General features: G+C 43.4%; 2 protein-coding genes across 5 annotated transcripts in view; one reads left to right on the top strand and one right to left on the bottom strand.

Moving 5' to 3' along the window:
- NUDCD1 (NudC domain containing 1) overlaps window positions 1-2,438 on the bottom strand; it is a 51,780-nt gene extending 49,342 nt beyond the window's left edge. Inside the window, exon 1 of the mRNA XM_064442218.1 lies at window positions 2,085-2,438. Coding sequence (XP_064298288.1) covers window positions 2,085-2,202 — 118 coding nt within the window. The 5' untranslated portion in view covers window positions 2,203-2,438. The remainder of the gene's footprint in view (window positions 1-2,084) is intronic.
- ENY2 (ENY2 transcription and export complex 2 subunit) lies at window positions 1,683-9,367 on the top strand. Of its 4 annotated transcripts, none has more exons than XM_064442221.1 (5): window positions 1,683-1,904; window positions 2,990-3,083; window positions 4,927-4,997; window positions 6,460-6,534; window positions 7,434-9,367. In XM_064442221.1, exons 2-5 carry the CDS (start codon window positions 3,016-3,018, stop codon window positions 7,508-7,510), a joined length of 291 nt encoding a protein of 96 aa, XP_064298291.1. In that variant the 5' UTR covers window positions 1,683-1,904; window positions 2,990-3,015; the 3' UTR covers window positions 7,511-9,367. The 4 variants fall into 4 exon arrangements, with proteins under 4 accessions (XP_064298291.1, XP_064298292.1, XP_064298294.1 ...); XM_064442222.1 differs by having other exon boundaries at window positions 1,686-1,797; XM_064442224.1 differs by lacking the exon at window positions 1,683-1,904 and adding an exon at window positions 2,513-2,632.
- The last annotated feature ends 9,201 nt before the right edge of the window (window positions 9,368-18,568 follow it).

The raw sequence follows: 18,568 nt of genomic DNA, 5'->3' as shown, positions 1-18,568 counted from the left end.
GAAGGTACACCTTAAAGCCTCTGTGGCTGTGGGTAAGTCCATGTTGCAGCAGGGTCACCCCTGGAGAGACTGTGGCTCATAGGTAAGGCTCCACCTGAAACATGTACGCCACTAAGGGACTGCAGTCTGTGAATTCCTTGTTTTGCTTTGCCTGCATGCATGGCTTTTGCTTTACCTGTAAAACTGTCTTTACCTCAACCCACAAGTTTTCTCACTTCTACTCTTCCAATTCTGTCCCCATCCCACTGGAGGGGAGAGAGCAAGCGGCTGTGTGGGGCTTAGTTGCTGGCTGGGGTTAAACCATGATGATGACACAGCTGTATGGCCTAAGAGCAAACAAATGTTTTTGTATGTATTGTTGTATGGCCAAACAAAACATCTAGAAGACAGATATAGCGCCTGGTTTGGTTTATATTTCAGGTTACTAATTTTGAATAGCGACAACGAAAAAAAGGCTTTCCACTCTCCAGTGGACAGATAACTATCTCTGTATATATATATACATAAACACACACGCAGAACAGAGTGACTTGGTATTAATGATTTAGTAGGACAGCCAAATAAATTGGACTGAAGCAAGTCAGGGTCTTTGTGCTGTGGGAAGTGGATAAAGAAAAGATCCCAGGCACACATACCCACCTTCTATCGCAAAAGTTACTGTTAACTATTACATAAAATATCTGAATGGACAAGAACTGACTAGATCCATCTCTCCATTAGCAACTCAATCATTCAAATATTTAATGAAAATGTGTAATCATCTATTTAGAATAGGTGCAAAGTTGACTATCCGAGAACCGCATAGCTTGTTTGACCATAAGTAGAACATCAAATAAAGGACAAGCTAAGAGACTGTATCTTTGCTGTGCTGTAGCCATCTTTGACACAGCTGTAGTACACCCCTAACACACATACACTCACTTACATTTGGACTGTCATTTAAAAGGCGACACCTACATCAATGTGACAGCAAAAATGTCAAACTACATAAACAAAAATGTTACTCTTGTTGAATTTTCCAGTTCTATCATAGACACTTATACAGTGTCACCTAACTCATTCAGTCGTCCTTCAGTACACAATTCACATACAACTTCCATCTTACTGCTGACTATTCACCATGGCAAACATACCTTTCTGTTCCACTGTTAATACAACGTATTCAACACAAACGTAAAGTAACACATAATGGACAACTCTGTAGGCAGGTATATTGTTCAGTTAATATACAGAGGCAGAGGTCAGTCCACCCAAATCGTATGACTGTCCTAGCTTTATAAAAAAAGGGAACTCATTAATCCACCTTACAAAAGACCTAAATTTCACAAATCGATAAAACTAGAATGCCAAAAGATTGCAGGGGGCACGGCTAAAGCTGTAGGCACAGACACAACATGACTTTGTATTGTTAACGTTCTTCTCAGTGAAACCACCCCATTACTGGATGCTAATAATGCTTAGCAGAAAAAGCAGAGCACGGAATGAATAGCCTGACGACGCGCCTCTGAACCGTGGGCAGGGTAAGAAGGAAAAGCGGTTAATTCGCTAGGGTTTGTAGAAGATGCTCATTTCATACACAGTTCCTCCAGCCCCACGCAGCCATTCCGGGCCCCGCCGCTCCGAGCCGCCTCAGCCGCCACCCGGCCCCGCCGCGCCCGCACAGGGCAAGGCCACGCCTAGCACGCAGGCTTCCTCACGCGTTGAGAAACCCGGCTCAAGCGCACAGGGCCGACAGCCGCGAGACAACGACCTGGCAGGCCAGAGCCCACCACGAAGCCACAAGAGGCCGGGGGCAGGGTGGGAACCGCAACATTGCATCCGATTACAACGAGAGAAAACCGGGACGGGACTCGGGGTCCGCTCCAGGCCCGCCGCCCTGCGGAGGATCGGCGCGCAGGCCTGCGGTGAGGCGGGCCGGGCGCTCCCCTGCGCCGGGGCCGCTGGCCGGCCCGCGGAGCGCCGCGAGGGGACGGGGGGAAGCGCGGCCGGGCCGGTGCCCTCCCCCGCCGCTGGAGAGCCCGGCCGGGCCGCCGGGTAAACGGGCAGGCCCGGCGAGCGCCCCCCGACCCGCCCCCGCTCCTCACCCGCGTCGAGCCCCAGCTGGTAGCAGGCCAGCGGCTCCAGGGACAGCTTGTAGCCCTCGAACTTGGGGTCCAGGAGCAGGCGCTTGGGCCGCAGCGAGCAGTGGGCGGCGCCCGCCATGCCGCGGCGCCGGGGAAAACTTCGGCAGCAGGCGGCAACTCGGCGGGCGCGCGGAGCGCCACGGGAAGGGCGGGGCCGGCCGGGAGCGGTAGTGCGGGCGGCGGCGGGGCCGGGGCCGGGGCCGGGGCCGGGGCCGGGGCCGGGGCCGGGGCCGGGGCCGGCCGGGAGCGGTAGTGCGGGCGGCGGCGGGGCCGGGGCCGGGGCCGGGGCCGGCCGGGAGCGGTAGTGCGGGCGGCGGCGGGGCCGGGGCCGGGGCCGGCCGGGAGCGGTAGTGCGGGCGGCGGCGGGGCCGGGGCCGGGGCCGGCCGGGAGCGGTAGTGCGGGCGGCGGCAGCGGAACGGGCAGGACGGAGGGAGCGGCAGTAGTGCAGGCGGGAGCGGCAGGGGCGGCGTTGCGGGCGGCGGGAGCGGCGGCGACAGCGGGCGAGACGGTGAGGCGGCTCCAGACTACGTTTCCCGGCGGCGCCCGCGGGGCGGGGCAGGAGGCGGGTTGTGCGTCCGGGGGCGGCTCCGCCTTCTGCCGCCGGGGACGGGTGAGCCGGGGCCTGGGCCGCGGCGGGGGAGCCGCTGGGCGGGCGGGCAGGCGGGCAGTGGGGAGGCCGCGGCCCGGTGCCCGGGCGCTGGGGCAGGCGGTCCGTGCCCTTCGGAGGCTGCGGAGTGCCCGCTCGGCCCCCGGGCTGGCCGCCTGCTGCTGCTGCCCCGACTGCGGGCGTGCGGGTAACTCTGTGCGAGTGGCTCCTCTTTTTGTGGTGTTAATGACGCCAGTATTTGTCAAAACTTTCCCCTAGGTTTGGGGAAAACCTAGATTTCCAAAATGAATAAAGATGCCCAGATGAGAGCAACCATTAACCAAAAGCTAATAGAAACGGGAGAGCGAGAACGGTAAGTAGGCTTCCTCCTCCGTGCCAGTAAGAGACTTTAAATATTATCAAACATGAGCTATACCTAGAAGCAAAGATGAAGCAAATTTAACTCTAAATATTTTCGAACGCCTGCACATGGAAGCCTTATATAAAGTTATATAAAAAATTAATTTGTCATTTGAACAGTGTTATTCTAGTTTTACGCTTGAAAAGAGAAGTATAGAAAATAAAGGATGGGGTGTTTGGCGTACAAACTTTAAAGCTTTCTCTTATTCTGGTATATTGTGTTGGAAAGGTCTTTGCTCATCTAAAAATCACCATTAAATACAACTTGCTGCAGTTAAATCTTGTTATTTCCTGATAAAGAGAATGAGACAAAACTTACCTTTTTCCTTTTTAAGTTTTTCTTGTGTTCCTATCCCTTCTCTTGTTAGGGAAGGAAATACCCAGTGGAACACAAAACAGCACTTGTGCAAGTCATGGCAGAGATCCCAATAAAGACAAACAAGTAACTTATGAAATATAGCCTGGCAGCTAGTTTTTGGCCTTTTGTTGTCTCTTCAGTCTATTTGCATTCCCTTTACGTATCACTAGCGTGCTTATGACATTTCATTCCCCATCATTTTACTATGTTTCTAACACCATGCACAAAAAGCTCTGTTTCCTTCATTTTCTCAAGGCTTGTGTGAGAAGGAGTCTTCTTCCTAGGTGATCGCATAGCCCTGCACCTAGTGTAACCTTTTGTAGCCTGCCGTGGTGTCTGTGCTCTACTTCTTTCCTGGTTGTGACCACCCCTTTGGACATGGCTTGCTCTGCTGAGGCTCTGTGTGATTTCTTGAAGTGGTGTTGGGACCTATTTTACTCTAAGAGTAAGGAGAGTTTTGACTTGGTGTCAAAAGCTGTTCTATAAACAAGCTTTATCAGAGCTGTACTCTGATCAGAGACAGAGCACTCAGATTTCTTGAATTAAGAAATGCCCAGAAGTGTGAATTTCACCTGTACTGTTACTCTGCCTTTTGTCATCAGTTCATCTGCCCTCCGCACAATTCACTGAGTAAAAAGAATTAGACCTACACAGAATTTTGCTAGAGTCAGAATTTTGCTACAGTTACTCAGGATGGTACAAAATATGTAGGCTTGCTAGCTGATGGAATAAAGGATGAAGATGCTGAAACTTATTTTATCATATCTTACTTGAATTTTTCATTCTCTTTTTCACTACTAATTTTCACTATTTTTAGCTATCTGTCAATATTTTCTCTTGATAAATGGAGTAGATGTATCATTGCAGCAGACTGTTGTGTCTTTTCTGTGTTTAATGCCTGAATCCTTGATGCTCATGCTTATAATTGCTAACTACGCTTAGGAAGATAAGATACATGATCCCTTCATCATCACACAACACAAGGTACAGTGTAACTGGGGAGAGAAACCTGCAGCTGAAGACAGTAGTACAGAATTCTCCTTTCAGAAAGGACAGGGGAAAGTTTTATTTATTTTGAAGGCCTAGTTTCAGGTGAAATATTCTAATTTTGAAAATTAGTATACATTTTCTAACAGAGTAGACTCGGGCAGTTCAAGTGATTCAAGGGCTTCTACCTCTTTTCTGTGGCTGCAGCATCAATGCTGCCTGAAGAAATACTGTGAATTAGCTCCTGAGCTGCTGACTCCTCATAGTCCAACATGGTAAAGTGAAATTGGTATTCATTCGGGTTAGGATTCACACGCTGTTCGGCCATTTCTGCTGCTGGTCTGGGAGTTCTGCTATGTGTAGTAATTGTAAGCTTAACTTTCCTGACAGCTTAAATACACTTCAGTGTGAATGTTTGCTGTTCTTGATAAGTTTGTAATTGTCTTAACAGCCTTAAAGAGTTGCTGAGAGCCAAATTAATTGAATGCGGCTGGAAGGACCAGTTGAAGGCACACTGCAAAGGTAATGGTGGTCAAATAACTAATATCCTTTATAATCAGCTGAGGTTCTGGCCAAATAGAAGTCCCAGGTGAAAGCTTTGCTGTCTAACAGTCAATTTAAATGAGACTTGGGCAAGAAGAAGGTATCCCTGGCAGTTGGATTTGCATGCAAGGAAGTGTCTTGCCATCTTGGCAAAAAAAAAAAACCAAACAACAACAAAAAAACCCTACCACTTCTCTGAAGTTTTAATTGATCTGAAACTTCTAGAGCTTCTGAGAAAAGTATTGGGATTGGTTCCCTAAATATTCATGAGGATACAGCTTTTTGTTTGGAGAGATCATTCCTTACAAGAGGAGAATAAAAACCAACATAAAGGAAAATGGAGCAAATACAGTCGTATACAACTTGGAAACGTTAGAGAACTTTCATAGAATCATTAAGGTTGGAAAGACCTCTAGGATCATCAAGTCCAACCATCAACCCAACACTACCGTGCCTCCTAAACCATGTCCTGAAGCGCCACATCTACACGTTTTTTTAACACCTGCAGGGATGGTGACTCTACCACCTCCCTGGGCAGCCTCTTCCAATGCCTGACCACTCTTTCAGTAAAGACGTTTTTCCTAATATCCAGTCTAAACCTCCCCTGACATAGCTTGATCCAGGATTATTTTCTACAGGGAATTCAGCCAAGAAAAACAGTTTACAAATAGTCCATATGTCGTCAGTTCAGAAAACTTTTAGTGTCTTGGGGACAATCAATGCTATGTACTGACATATTGTTAAAAACTTTAATCTTCAGACAAAATATTTTAGTTTTATGCTACTGAATTGCGGTTTCATCTCAGCACTGACTTAGGCATTTTTCAGTAGTCCTCAAGGCTGTATAACTAGACAATTTGTTTAAATACTGGTATACCGTATGATTAATACATATCTTAATCATAGCTTTTATTTTGCTGTAGATGTATACCTTTCTTTCAGATACACTTTTTTTACTTTGCTGACATATATAGAGAGATGTTATTTAACCAGTTAGGAAGAGCAGTAAGTATTTACTGTCTCTGTGCTCTCCCTTTTTGTATGTTCCAAAGTCTTTTTCCAATTGCACCTCTTTCTCACTATTATGTAAATAATGTGTTGAAGAGGTAAGCAGACCAACTTGTGAACTGCTACAACACTGGTAATATGTGCATCTGGTAATGCTCAGATAAGCTTAAACTTGGTAACATTTGATTTTAAGATACAAGCTGATCAAGGTGCATCAGTAATGACAAGTTCCCATACTTAAACTAATAGTATGAACGAGAGACCAAATCCGCCGTACAATGCAGTATGGGTACTGAGTTCATAACCCACATTTAGGTCACAAGCTACTTCATCTTCTCTGATGACCTACGCGTGCAGGTTTTGTCTCTTAATCATTGGCACAGGTTTTGTCTTCTAATGAATGGATTAAAAGATCTGTCTTGGTCTTCCCCAGATGTCATTAAAGAAAAAGGATTAGAGCATGTCACTGTTGATGATTTGGTGGCAGAAATCACTCCCAAAGGCAGAGGTAAGAAAATGTAAACCTGGATGTGGTAGTACATCAATAATTATACCTACCTGTATTTCATCAATAACTTGAAAGCAGCACTATGAACTTGCCTGTGTTGGAGTAAAGGAAGAACGTTAATAGCTTGATATTAACTACAAATAAAACGTGAATTTGTATTGTGTAACAGCCACTCAAAATCCGTAATGAGCTGTGTGTGTAGACTAATTTTGCAGGTTACATTATTTAGTCATGAGTCTGTATTCATCTTTGTAATTGACTTAATGGTCCCAAGAAAACTTGGGATATGATGCAGAGATGTTTTAAAATTCCAGTTCTTTTTGAGATGGAAAGTCTGAACTAACAGGACTAGTATAGAGGAAAGGCCATAGCGTACAGATACAGAAAAATGGAATCTCTTAAGGAAATCCTGCAGTCTTCTTTTTAGAGGAGTTCTTGGACTCTCTAATAGGCTTTGGTGTTAGTGGGAGAAACTTTATTAAGTCTTCATAAAAATAGGCCTTCAAAATAACTTGCTGAAAAGCCTTACTCTGAGGTCATGGTTGAGATTTTTTTCATGGTCTTAAATTTGTGAGGAAAAAAAGTAGGATAATCAGACTAATTTATGACAATTATATCCTGTTTACTCTTCCATAATCCTTTCCCTCTAATTTTCCAATTTTCTTGACTATGGCTAGGCAAAATCTGCCAATAACAGTGTTCTCAATAGACTTCAATTTTAGCCTGTTTTAAATGGGAGAAACGTAGATATGTTATATGAAAATCAAGTAGTTTCAGGAACTTTAGGTATTAACAGAATTGCAAGAACAAAGACCAGGTAATAGTTGTTGGAAAATATGCTAATACCAACCTTTTACATTTTGTGTTTTCTACTTTCTGCTTTCTTATTTGTGTTTCAGCCTTGGTACCAGACAGTGTAAAGAAAGAACTCTTGCAAAGAATAAGAACCTTCCTCGCCCAGCATGCCAGTCTTTAACTTCGATGTTCATCTGCGATGCAGTGTTTCTGTTTCTGTATTATGTCAATCATGTCGGGATTGGAATGCAATTTCCATACTTAGGGATGGAAAATCATTATTTTTCATGTATGGTGAGTTGAAGTTTCTTTGCACTGCATTGATTTCTTAAACTTACTGTTATTTTAATAAAAAAAAATGTGAAGTTGTGGTTCTAAGGCTCTTCTATCACTGCACTATAATATGGTGTCACCTATTCCAGCTTTTAATAATTCATAATTTTATATGGTTGTGCAGACTTGCTCATATTTTCCAAAAAGAAACGTGATGAACAAGAGAGTGTGAGTGGCTTGAAGTCTCTGACTTGCGTTGCAAATATTCACTCAGTAATTCATAGGAGGATGATTTCTTTAAACAAAACCAGGCAGTCATATCTTTCATCAATAATTCTCTGAATTAAAAGAGTCACTATTCTGATCCACAACTATGGTTTTCTAGCTTTGCCCATATTACTGGTAATTTTTAATTATGCGGGTCATTGGGGCTTTTGGAAATTTAAGTGCGATACAATAATTTGCCAACATAAGTCTCTTAGGATGATACATTTTAAATTCTCGTATCTGGAACTGCAACATCAGCCAGGTCCGTAAATAGCTGCAAAAATAAAGTTGATGAATAGAGGAGATCAGGCAAGGGGCTCTAAAGTGAGAACGTTTAATTTTTGCCGGCTTCAATTAGAGGTAAGTGTCTAATAAACAGTGGAGGAGAAGCATAAGCGGGAACTGAATGAGAAATTAGATACTGTTGTGAATCAGCTACTGTGAAAAATGAATAGACTCAACATAGATCTTAATCCTCCTAATTAGTAGAATACTCTAAAAACTCACTCAGTGTGGAGCTAGTCTTCGCTGGCTGCTTAGAAAGTCGTGCCTGTGCCAGTGGGTTTGCGTCTCATTCCCCAGTGTAAGCCCTTAAAGAGGAGCCACCTGGAGGCCCTGCGCCTCACACATCGGGAGGGTGCTGGCTGCTCCCCCCAGGTCTCCAACCCAACCGCTGCCTCCCAGCCCCTCGGCTTTAGAAGAGAAAACTAGTGTGCTCTGCTGCCAAGCAAAGTGCTTGCTTCCCAGGCTGCCTGGTCACGGGGAAGTCAGGCGGCTGGGGCTGGGGCTCAGCTGAGTCAGTCACCTGCTGCACAGGGCTGGTGTGAAATGGCAGCCACAGGACTATCGGTGCTGGGCTGGGAGCGTTTATTAACTTCTCTGCTCAGACTGCAAACTGGGGAACAGACATAAGAGAGGAGTCCAGAAATAGGCGAAGGCAAAGTCTGGCACTAGACAAAAGTCAGGGTAAACTGGGCAATACCGACAATGCTCAACAGGATGAGATGTAACAGGTCACAAAGACCTTTTGTCTACACAAGACTGAGTTCCTGCTGGGACTGGAACATTGCAGGAGCCAGGATCAGGAATCTGCTGCAGTATACAGATATTCCTTCTGAGGGACTTTGCTGTACCATTTTAAATCTACCTTTGTGCCAGTTTGAGCATACTTGCTGTATGTCATTGCCTCTACACTGTTAAATAATGGTGGACGTCAGAAGAAAATTCTTTCCACTTACAAGATGGGTTTCTAAGTGGAAGTGTTTTATAAGCAGTTTATTTGCATTGAGTATGTTAATTCAATGTTTGATTGCTACTTCATTTGCAATGAGTATGTTCTGTTTGAATTGCATATATGTATATTTATTCTGAGCTCTTTATTCTAGACTTGATTTACCTGATGCTAGTAACGGATGGAGTATAGAATGTTTCTTCACACAATCGAGCAGAATGTACCCTAGCTTTGTGTATGTCTAATACAGGGCAAGGCTGTAAAATATCCTGTGTATTCTTACTCTTTTGTTCTTAGAGGTCTTTGCTGATATTCAATATTTTGCATGGGACTTTAAAAGTCTTTGCCTGATGAATGGCTGCAGTGTGTCATGGGCATACAAGTACTTGCACCAGAGCTTCCACTTGATTTCCTTCACTGTGGTGGGAGAGGGCCAGACTTAAGGTATTCATACACTGAACTGTGGAAGGCTTGTTGTCTGATTAGTAAACATTTGAGATTCCCCCTAGAACATGACAGTTGAAGTGCAGGCGCAGTGTAGGCAGCTCATGCTTGGCACAGAATAAACACAACGCTGTATGAATTTTCAGAAAGTTGTGCTGACCAATCTGAAGTTAAAGGCTTGACAAATAGCTCTTTTGTGTTCTTCCAAAAATAAATGGTTCTGCACAGACTGGCTTAAAATGCAAGAGCATTCAGAGACCCAGAAGGAAGAGGAGAGAGTGACTGCCTTCCAGACACACACCAGCAGCTTCCATCTCAGGGTAATGCAGGCTGCTCTCTGGTGTAAACAGCCCAATGCCGCGTGTTCCCCCAGTGAGTTCTGTTAGTCACACCAGTGCAACCTCCACTCGGTAGCTAGGCAAAAAGCATGTTTGGCAACATATGCAGATCCAAATTACACTGGAGTGGACTTGTCAGAGGTAACTTGATGGATCTAAGAATGAAGTTAGATTTGCGGTCATACCAGCAATGGGAGATGGTTTTGTGAGGAATCAATATGTCCCCTTGATGGCCTCATATTTTGTTTTAACTGCAGGTTTTATTCTCAAATGTGCAGGATGGCATTGTTTTGCAAACAATCTGCACAATCTCAGTTTCTACTTATTTGGTTGAAAACTAGTGGTAACATTCAGGATTCAGCCAGAACATTATTGTCCTGTTGAGGTTTTTCTCGCACACTGAAAAATAAGATGATCTGTGCTGTTAAAGGTCCCATACCTATAGCATATACGGACAGATAGATGAATTAACTACTTTTTCTTCAAAATTTCAGATTTTTCAATGCCATAAAATGCATCAATTCCTTACAAAGGCAGACAGCACCCAGAACTAGATAGCCAAAAAGTGACAATTTAGGATTGATGTGAGTTACCTCAGCTGTGGGTGTATACTTCTTTTAGATGGCAACCCTAAATATGTATACAATATAGTGGCTGATTTGGCTTGGTGTTTTGGTTGACAAGCCTGTAAAAAATAAAATCTGTAAATCAACATTGAAATAATGGGTCAGATAACAGCTAAAGTAAATTGGTATAGCTCTGGATGCGCACTAATTCAAATTGTGTGTGACAGTGTACTGAATAGTCCTGCTGTCAGTGAAAGACCAATAGAAAAAAAGTTAGCTTAGCCTCTCCCTTAGTCAGGCCCTGAGGGGTCTGAAATATACCATGAACTGCAGCTGGTTAGATTCTAATTTGTTTGATAATTATTTCCCCAGTCAAAAAATGTTATACAAGAGTAACATCACCAAGATAATAACAAAAAATTTTTTGCAAATACATTAACAACAAAAAGAGCCAAGGAAAATCTCCATTCCCTATTGTATGTGGAAGGGGATATCGCCACCGAGGATGAGAAGGCTGAGGTACTAAATGACTTCTTTGCCTCAGTCTTTAACAGTAAGACCAGTTATCCCCAGGGTATTCAGCCCCCTGAGCTGGAAGGCAGGGATAGATCGCAGAATAAACCCCCCATAATCCAGGAGGAAACAGTTTATGACCTTCTGTTCCACCTGGACACTGACAAGTCTATGGGGCCAGATGGGATCCACCCAAGAGTACTGGGGAAGCTGGTGGAGGAGCTTGCCAAGACAATCTCCACCATTTACCAGCAGTCCTGGTTAACAGGGGAGCTCCCAGACGACTGGGGGCTTGCTGATGTGACACCCATCTACAAGAAGGGCCTGAAGGAGGATCTGTGGAAACACAGTCATGTCAGCCTGACCTTGGTACTGGGGAAGGTTATAGAGAGGTTTATCTTGAGTGAGCTCACCAGGCATGTGCAGGACAACCAGGGGATCAGGCCTGGTCAGCATGGCTTAATGAAAGGCAGGTCCTGCCTGACCAGCCTTATCTCCTTCTATGACTAGGCGACCCGCCTAATGGATGAGGGGAAGGCTGTGGATATTGTCTACCTGGACTTTAGTAAAGCCTCCACAGCAAGGCTATAGCAAAGTCCCCCACAGCATCCTCCTAGAGAAGCTGGCAGCTCATGGCTTGGGCAGCTGTACTCTTGGCTGGGTAAAAAACTGGCTGGATGGCCAAGCCCAGAGAGTTGTGGTGGATGGAGAAAAATCCAGCTGGTGGCTGGTCACAAGCAGGGTTCCCCAGGGCTCAGTGTTGGGGACAGTCTTGTTTAGCATCTTTATCAATGATCTGGATGAGGGGATTGAGTGCACCCTCAGTAAGTCTGCAGACCACACCAAATTGGGTGGGAATGTTGATCTGTTCGAGGGTAGGAAGGCTCTGCAAAAGGACCTGGGCAGGCTGGATCGATGGGACAAGGTCAATTGTATAAGGTTTAACAAGGCCAAGGGCCGGGTCCTGCACTTGGGTCGCAACAACCCCATGCAACACTACAGGCTTGGGGAGGAGTGGCTGGAGAGCTGCCTGGAGGAAAAGGACCTGGGGGTGTTGGTGACAGCCAGCTGAACATGAGCCAGCAGTGTGCTCAGGTGGCCGAGAAGGCCAACAACATCCTGGCTTGTATCAGGAATAGCGTGGCCAGCGGGAGCAGGGAGGTGATCGTGCCCCTGTACTCGGCACTGGTGAGGCCGCACCTCGAGTACTGTGTGCAGTTTTGGGCCCCCCACTACAAGAATGACATCGAGGTGCTGGAGCGTGTCCAGAGAAGGGCAATGAAGCTGGTGAAGGGTCTGGAGAGCAGGTCTTATGAGGAGCGGCTGAGGGAACTGGGGTTGTTTAATCTGGAGGAGGCTGAGGGGAGACCTTATCGCTCTCTACAACTACCTGAAAGGAGGTTGTAGTGAGGCAGGGGTCAGTCTCTTCTCCCTAGTAACAAGTGATAGGATGAGAGGAAATGGCCTCAAGCTGCATTTGGGGAGGTTTAGATTGGATATTAGGAAAAATGTCTTTACTGAAAGAGTGGTCAGGCATTGGAAGAGGCTGCCCAGAGAGGTGGTGGAGTCACCATCCCTGGAGGTGTTAAAAAATGTGTAGATGTGGCACTTCAGGACATGGTTTAGGAGGCACGGTAGTGTTGGGTTGACGATTGGACTTGATGATCCTAGAGGTCTTTCCAACCTTAATGATTCTATGATTCTAAGAAATTCTGCTGAGACGTCAAATTTAAACACACGTCTTGGGTAGAACCTTATCATTTTGCCGCCGCAGGTTTTTCAATTGAGTTTTTTATTCTATTCTTTTTTTCCCATTCTTCTTCTTTCTTGTTTACTGACATAATGTTTCAGTACGAACTTTTATCACTTGGAGAACAGGTATATATGAAGTCTGTCTAAATCCAGTAAGAGTCCATCAGTGCTATTAAAAAATTATTGATGCTTTTCACTTCTTTCCGGAGGGTCATTTGGGGTGACACCTCTGGACTACCTAGCCCATGTCCTCATCTTTTCTTTCACATAATGGAGTATGTTTAATTGTAGTGATTGTGGCACCTTGATAATTTGGCTTTAACTTAACTAATGATTGAGTTTTCACTGGAGCAATGAAAAATATCCAATGCTTTTACCTGCTGGCTTCCTTTAAATGTCTAAGTATTTGCAACTGAAATCAGAGTTGTGTTCTACTTGGCGTGTTTTTCTCAGCTATTCAGTTTCTGAAAGAAACAGCTGTGGCTGCAGAGCCAAATTCATAATGACTGGAGCCCAATATGAGGAAAAATTAATTCCTTTCCTCATAAATAATTTATACTTCACCACTTTAGTGTAATGAATAGGTTAATCAGCATTCTGCTCAGAATGAGAAAAGGCCTAATCTCACTTTAGTGTATTTCGCATTTACCATGATGCTTTCCATCCAAACAATATTATTCTTAAAAACGTTCGTAAAAATGATCATAAAAAATATCCCTCTGAGAAAGCCCTGCTGATTTCTGTTTATTGGAGTTACTAGGAAAGAGGTTATCCATTCTTTTAATCATTGGTCCTGAGGTAAAGTATCAAGTTACTGCTGATAAAATCTGTGACTGTCAGCCTGTGGGTGAATTACTGACAAGAGCAGAACAACCTGGCCTCTTCCCTGACCAGCTCCCTTCAACTGTCTGTGTACAAAGCCGGTGCAGTGCTGATTTTATACATCTAGTGCAGAGAGCAAAAGCAATGTTTAATTCCTTGGAAAGTAATGGCACTGGAAATCATAGTGAAAAGCTCGTCATCTGCTCCCCAGAGCTGGCAGTGGCAGTTCAGTTTTTTCCATCTGAGAAAGGAAAACCAGAATAAATACTCTGTGTACTTCTGCTATCTTGCAGAAGAAACAGAGGCATCCCCAAAAATGTAAGGTCCAGAGCAGTTCACTGATTTGTATAAATGTCCTCTGCTTTTTACCTCCTCTGTTATGGAAAAGCTGAGCAGCATCTTAAATGCTATTTTCTAACACTTTCCAAGGTGGACCTTTTAATGAAGTTTCCATTAACAGGAATGCTGCTTTTGCTGAACACAAGCAGAAGTTGTTAGCCCCAGTACAGGTGTAAGTAAGTGGAATGCAATGCCCTTGGATCCTACGATGGAAGTGGCAGTAGCAGTTAAGCATTAGAAAATCTTTTTTTTTTTTTTGTAACCTGGATTGAAAAATGCTCCTGTCTAGCTAATGTTTGTTAAGTTTTCCATGTGCATTACATTCTGAGATAAATTTCTGCCTAAATCCTGAATCAGTTTCCTGATATTTGAGTAGTTCAGATTACATTTCAAAATACCTGTTGACATATATTTTGCAAGGAGGTGTTTCATCAAACAGTCAATGGATGGAAGAGGACCATTCTTCCTCTGTTGAATAAAGATCAGAAAGAGTATTATCTATGCCTCGCTTCTGACTACTGACTGCTGTGATGATAAAGATGGCTTAAAATATTTCCTCACTATCATGAGGTAAACAGGAAAACTTGGTAAAGAATCAAAAGATGTATGTATTTCACTTCCTCATTTCCCTTCTTTGATGTCTCCTCTAGACTATATAGATAAGTTTATGCAGTTACATTCAAAACCAGCTGTTGGGTTTTTTCACCCATCAAAACTGGGAACTAGATGTCCTGATCCAAATTTTACTAAGACAGTAAAGTTTGTCTGAAGCTGGCCTTGATTTTAGTCAGATTTTGGGAGCTCAACACTTCCAACAGCCAATTGGGCTTGGTACGTAAGTTTTTGAGCTAAAACAGATCTTTTTTGCTGAATTGTTTTAAACCAGGAAAGGGGAGGATTCATGATTGATTCACGATTTTCCTTCTATTAAGTTCTTTTCTGCTTGAAATGAGACATGGCAAAGGCATGAAAAAAAGAAAAGAAACTCACATTTTATCAATAGGTAGACATTCTTGTAACAAATGCTGAAGTATGAAGGAACAAAGAACAGTTTCTTGATTCTCCCCCTAGGAAAAAAAAAAAAAAAACCAACAAAAAACAAACCCTAGAAAAAAAATTCTTTGCTTTCCTAAATGCTTTCCGCAAGAAAACTTCATGACCTTATCTTCCCATGCTATGTACTTTCCTATTTCCCTAAATGTAAATCATGTACATGCAGACATACACAGACAAGCTATTTTATATAACTATTTTATAAAGCAACATGCTAGATACTCATGTATTTAGAGGATTTGAATTAAAATGCTAACACTACGCCTAAGATCCATCTTCTAATAATTTGGATTTAGTGCATATAATTCTTCTTTCCTTAATAAGAAACATAAGAAACATGAGAAAGTCTGTGCATGTAAGTCAAGCAAGATTACTTAACGGCTGCATACTATAAGATGGAAATGAGGATTTTCTATTTAGTTATGAAGTGATAAATTAGTTGTATAATGAACAGACCCCATTATCATCCCCCTAATTTGCAGTTAAGGAATATGAAGATTATAGGGAATACAAAGCATAAGCTTTCTTCCCATATAAAAAAGCTAGGGATTTTTTTTTTCTGGCAATTCTAATACTATTTTCTAGTTTAGTTTATGCACCTATTTTATCTATTAAAATCAGTAATAACTGAGGGCCAATATGGATCGTAATTACCTATAATACATTTTAAGTAGAGTTTAAGCACCGATATCCATATTTGCTGTCTAAAAGTTGCTCAACTGCAACCAATGGCAGTTCCAGAAGTTCTTAAGTATTTTAACTCTAGAAACATTCATTGATGCATTTAATCCCCCTGAGATCTGAATCCCAGGCACCCCTTGTGCTTACTGAGGGGATTTACTTCCTGCCAAAGTGCAGCAGCAGGCACTGCTTTCTTTAGGGTGTGGCTGAATGAAGACATAAAAATTGGGATAACTTTTATATAGAGCCTTATAGTTAAATCACACAGTCAAGATTCTTTATTTGGGAAAGAGAAGAGATGGGTTGGTCACCTTCTTCCCAACCTTCCAAAATATAAGTAATCCCTCACTTTAAATCTGCTCTCTCCTGGGAGAATGGCCTTATTGGCAAGCTACAGTCTTTTCTGCCACGAGTCATGGGGGGAAGCTGAACTCCAATGCTTCTGTTCACTTGTGCTACTGTGAAAAAAAAATAACTGAGAGAGCAAAAGGAAGCCTGGCTCTGTAACCTCTTGGTTAGCTCACTCGCCTGGCGGGGACAGAGAAAACTGGGCTCTGGTACCTATTTCCAGCATCGCTTGTGTATATTAACCCATCATCATCAAATACAGAAACACCCCAGGAAGGAGGAACTGATGCCATCACCAGAGAGAAGAACCCAGGATCTTCTCTCCAGGGAATTTCTCAGCATCAGGCTAAAGTCACACATTCTTTATCACCTCAAAGTTCTTTACAGGACTGAACAAACCAACCAGCTTTTGACCTGAGGTGGGTTTTCCTCTAGGTTGACTGGGGGTTCTTCCCCGCCAGGTCCCACCAGCCTGCCGGGCTCCAGTGTGAAGGTCAGTGCCTCACAGACAGGTGCCAAAGGAGACAGAAGCCCTGGAGTGTTATCAGGGGAGCAACAAAAACCGCCCAGCCCAGCAGAAGGTCAAACCTCCACAGCCTGCTCTGAGCTCAGGGAGCCCTAGGCAGTCACTGCTGCGCTTCGCCTCTCTTGGCTGCTGCTTCCAAAAAAAATTGCTTTGGGTATGCACCTTTTCACAGTTCTGAATATTTTTTTAACATATTATATGTTTGTTAAAAGTCAGTTTGTTGAATTTTCCTACAAAGGCCTCTCACCAAGATCACCAGTCTGGAAATTTCCTCTACAAGGCATATCAAGCCTTAATGTGCATGAGGGAAGGAATTTAAGGTATGCTGGCAGAGGCAGTGGAGAGTAGAACTTCAGCCTGGACGACCTTTAGAGAGAAAAGAGGCTTTCATGACTACTTGCCTACTTACTTTGGAAAGGGGATGGATTTTCATACACCCTAGGATACATATTTGCCTAAGTTTAGGCAAACCCTTTAGACAATACTTAGATTTTACCAAAAATAGATACTCAGGGATACTGCAAAGAAATGGAAAATGTATCTAATGATGGAACTGCCCCCTCTTGTCTAGAGTTTCAAGACAGTTAATGATGAAATTTCAAAGAGGAGAATATGAATTTGTAGCAGCAGTATAGAAATTTTCTTCTGAATTTTATAGTAAAACCCTGCAATTTTTCTGTGGTTGAAACTATAAAATCTCTACTTTGACCAGAATCCAACACTTGCCGAGGGCAAAATCTCTTCTGTGAAAGTAAAACCCAAGTTATTGCACAATTCAACAATCCACCGTGAAGTGATGGAAATTGCTTTAGATGTAAAGAAGTGACACTAGTAAACTTGCAAATTGTCAGATGATGTGACTGATACATTTAATCCTTAACATCTGTAAAAGAAAATAAAAGCATTCATTTAAAAAAATGTAGTTCCCTAACAAACTTTTTTAGTAACAGTGCTACATTTGCTGTAGCAATGAAATATCTAAGGTTTAAAAAGATCTCTTTGGGAAAACTAACTGATCCAAAGGAATCCAAGTTAAAAATTTAGGAGCTAAGGGTTAATGACATTTTTGAACAGGGAAGTACTTATCCCTGCAAACATTTCTTTTAGAAATATATTATGTTTATATTATTCCTAAATTTGAAGTTACATAATAATGTTTTTATGAAGACAGATGTTCTTCTTTAGCAGTCTGCCAATTTCCCTGATTTTTCCCCATTAACGCAACGGCCACACACAGGCCTGTTGTGCATTTGGGGGGATGGTGTGGGTGAGCCACTCTGGCAGTTTTTATAGTAAGCGTGGGTGTTAATATGCATAGTTTAAAAATGTTTCATTCTCACTGTGGCATACTCCCCATTGAGTACATAATCTGTAATGCCAAAACCTGAATGCGTTCTGAAAGGAAATGGCACTGGCTATCTTCGTAACCTGACCTCTCCCAGCGTGCCACGCTCACGGTTTTGCTTGTATGAGTGACTGCAAATGAAGATTATTTTCCAGTTTCTGCTTTAGAGAGAAAGCTATACTGAAAGGTGTAACTCTTTGCTACACAAATGGTTTTGAAATGGTGCTTAAAATTAAAACCACCATTGCATATATTGAGTTTTTCTTACTGAATGCAGGTTCTGCCAGCATAAGGGTGTCAGTCCCCATCTGAGCAACACCTTAGCAGTGCTAGGATACCAGTGCCTCCCCACAAGAGCCATCCTCCTAGCACCCATGTCCTCATTGCCTGAACCAACGGTACAGAAAACGGTAGAGAAACCAGCAGCTGGCAGGTTAGCTCTACCAGCAGAACAGGAAGTCTGTAAGGAAAGATTATTTAAAGAGAGCAGAAAGAACGAACTGGGTGATATGGTTTAGAGTTGAAGGGACTTGAAGGGACTTGAAAGGACTGATGGTGCCTTCTTAGCAGTTCCCCAGACCTCCCAGTGAGAAGGGGACAAAGCCTCATCTACTGAGTCTGTCGATTGTGGTGAAACTGGAGGCACACACAGAGCTCTGGAAAATCTTACATTGTTTTAAGCAACATCTTCCTCCCTCCCTCTGCTGCACACCAGCAGTGAATGAATACACTGTGCCCAGA

The sequence above is a fragment of the Phalacrocorax carbo genome, chromosome 2, assembly GCF_963921805.1.
Source record: "Phalacrocorax carbo chromosome 2, bPhaCar2.1, whole genome shotgun sequence".
NCBI classification, from domain to species: domain Eukaryota; kingdom Metazoa; phylum Chordata; class Aves; order Suliformes; family Phalacrocoracidae; genus Phalacrocorax; species Phalacrocorax carbo.
Note: the sequence above shows the minus strand (reverse complement) of the source record. Positions and strands in the feature narration are given on the sequence as shown.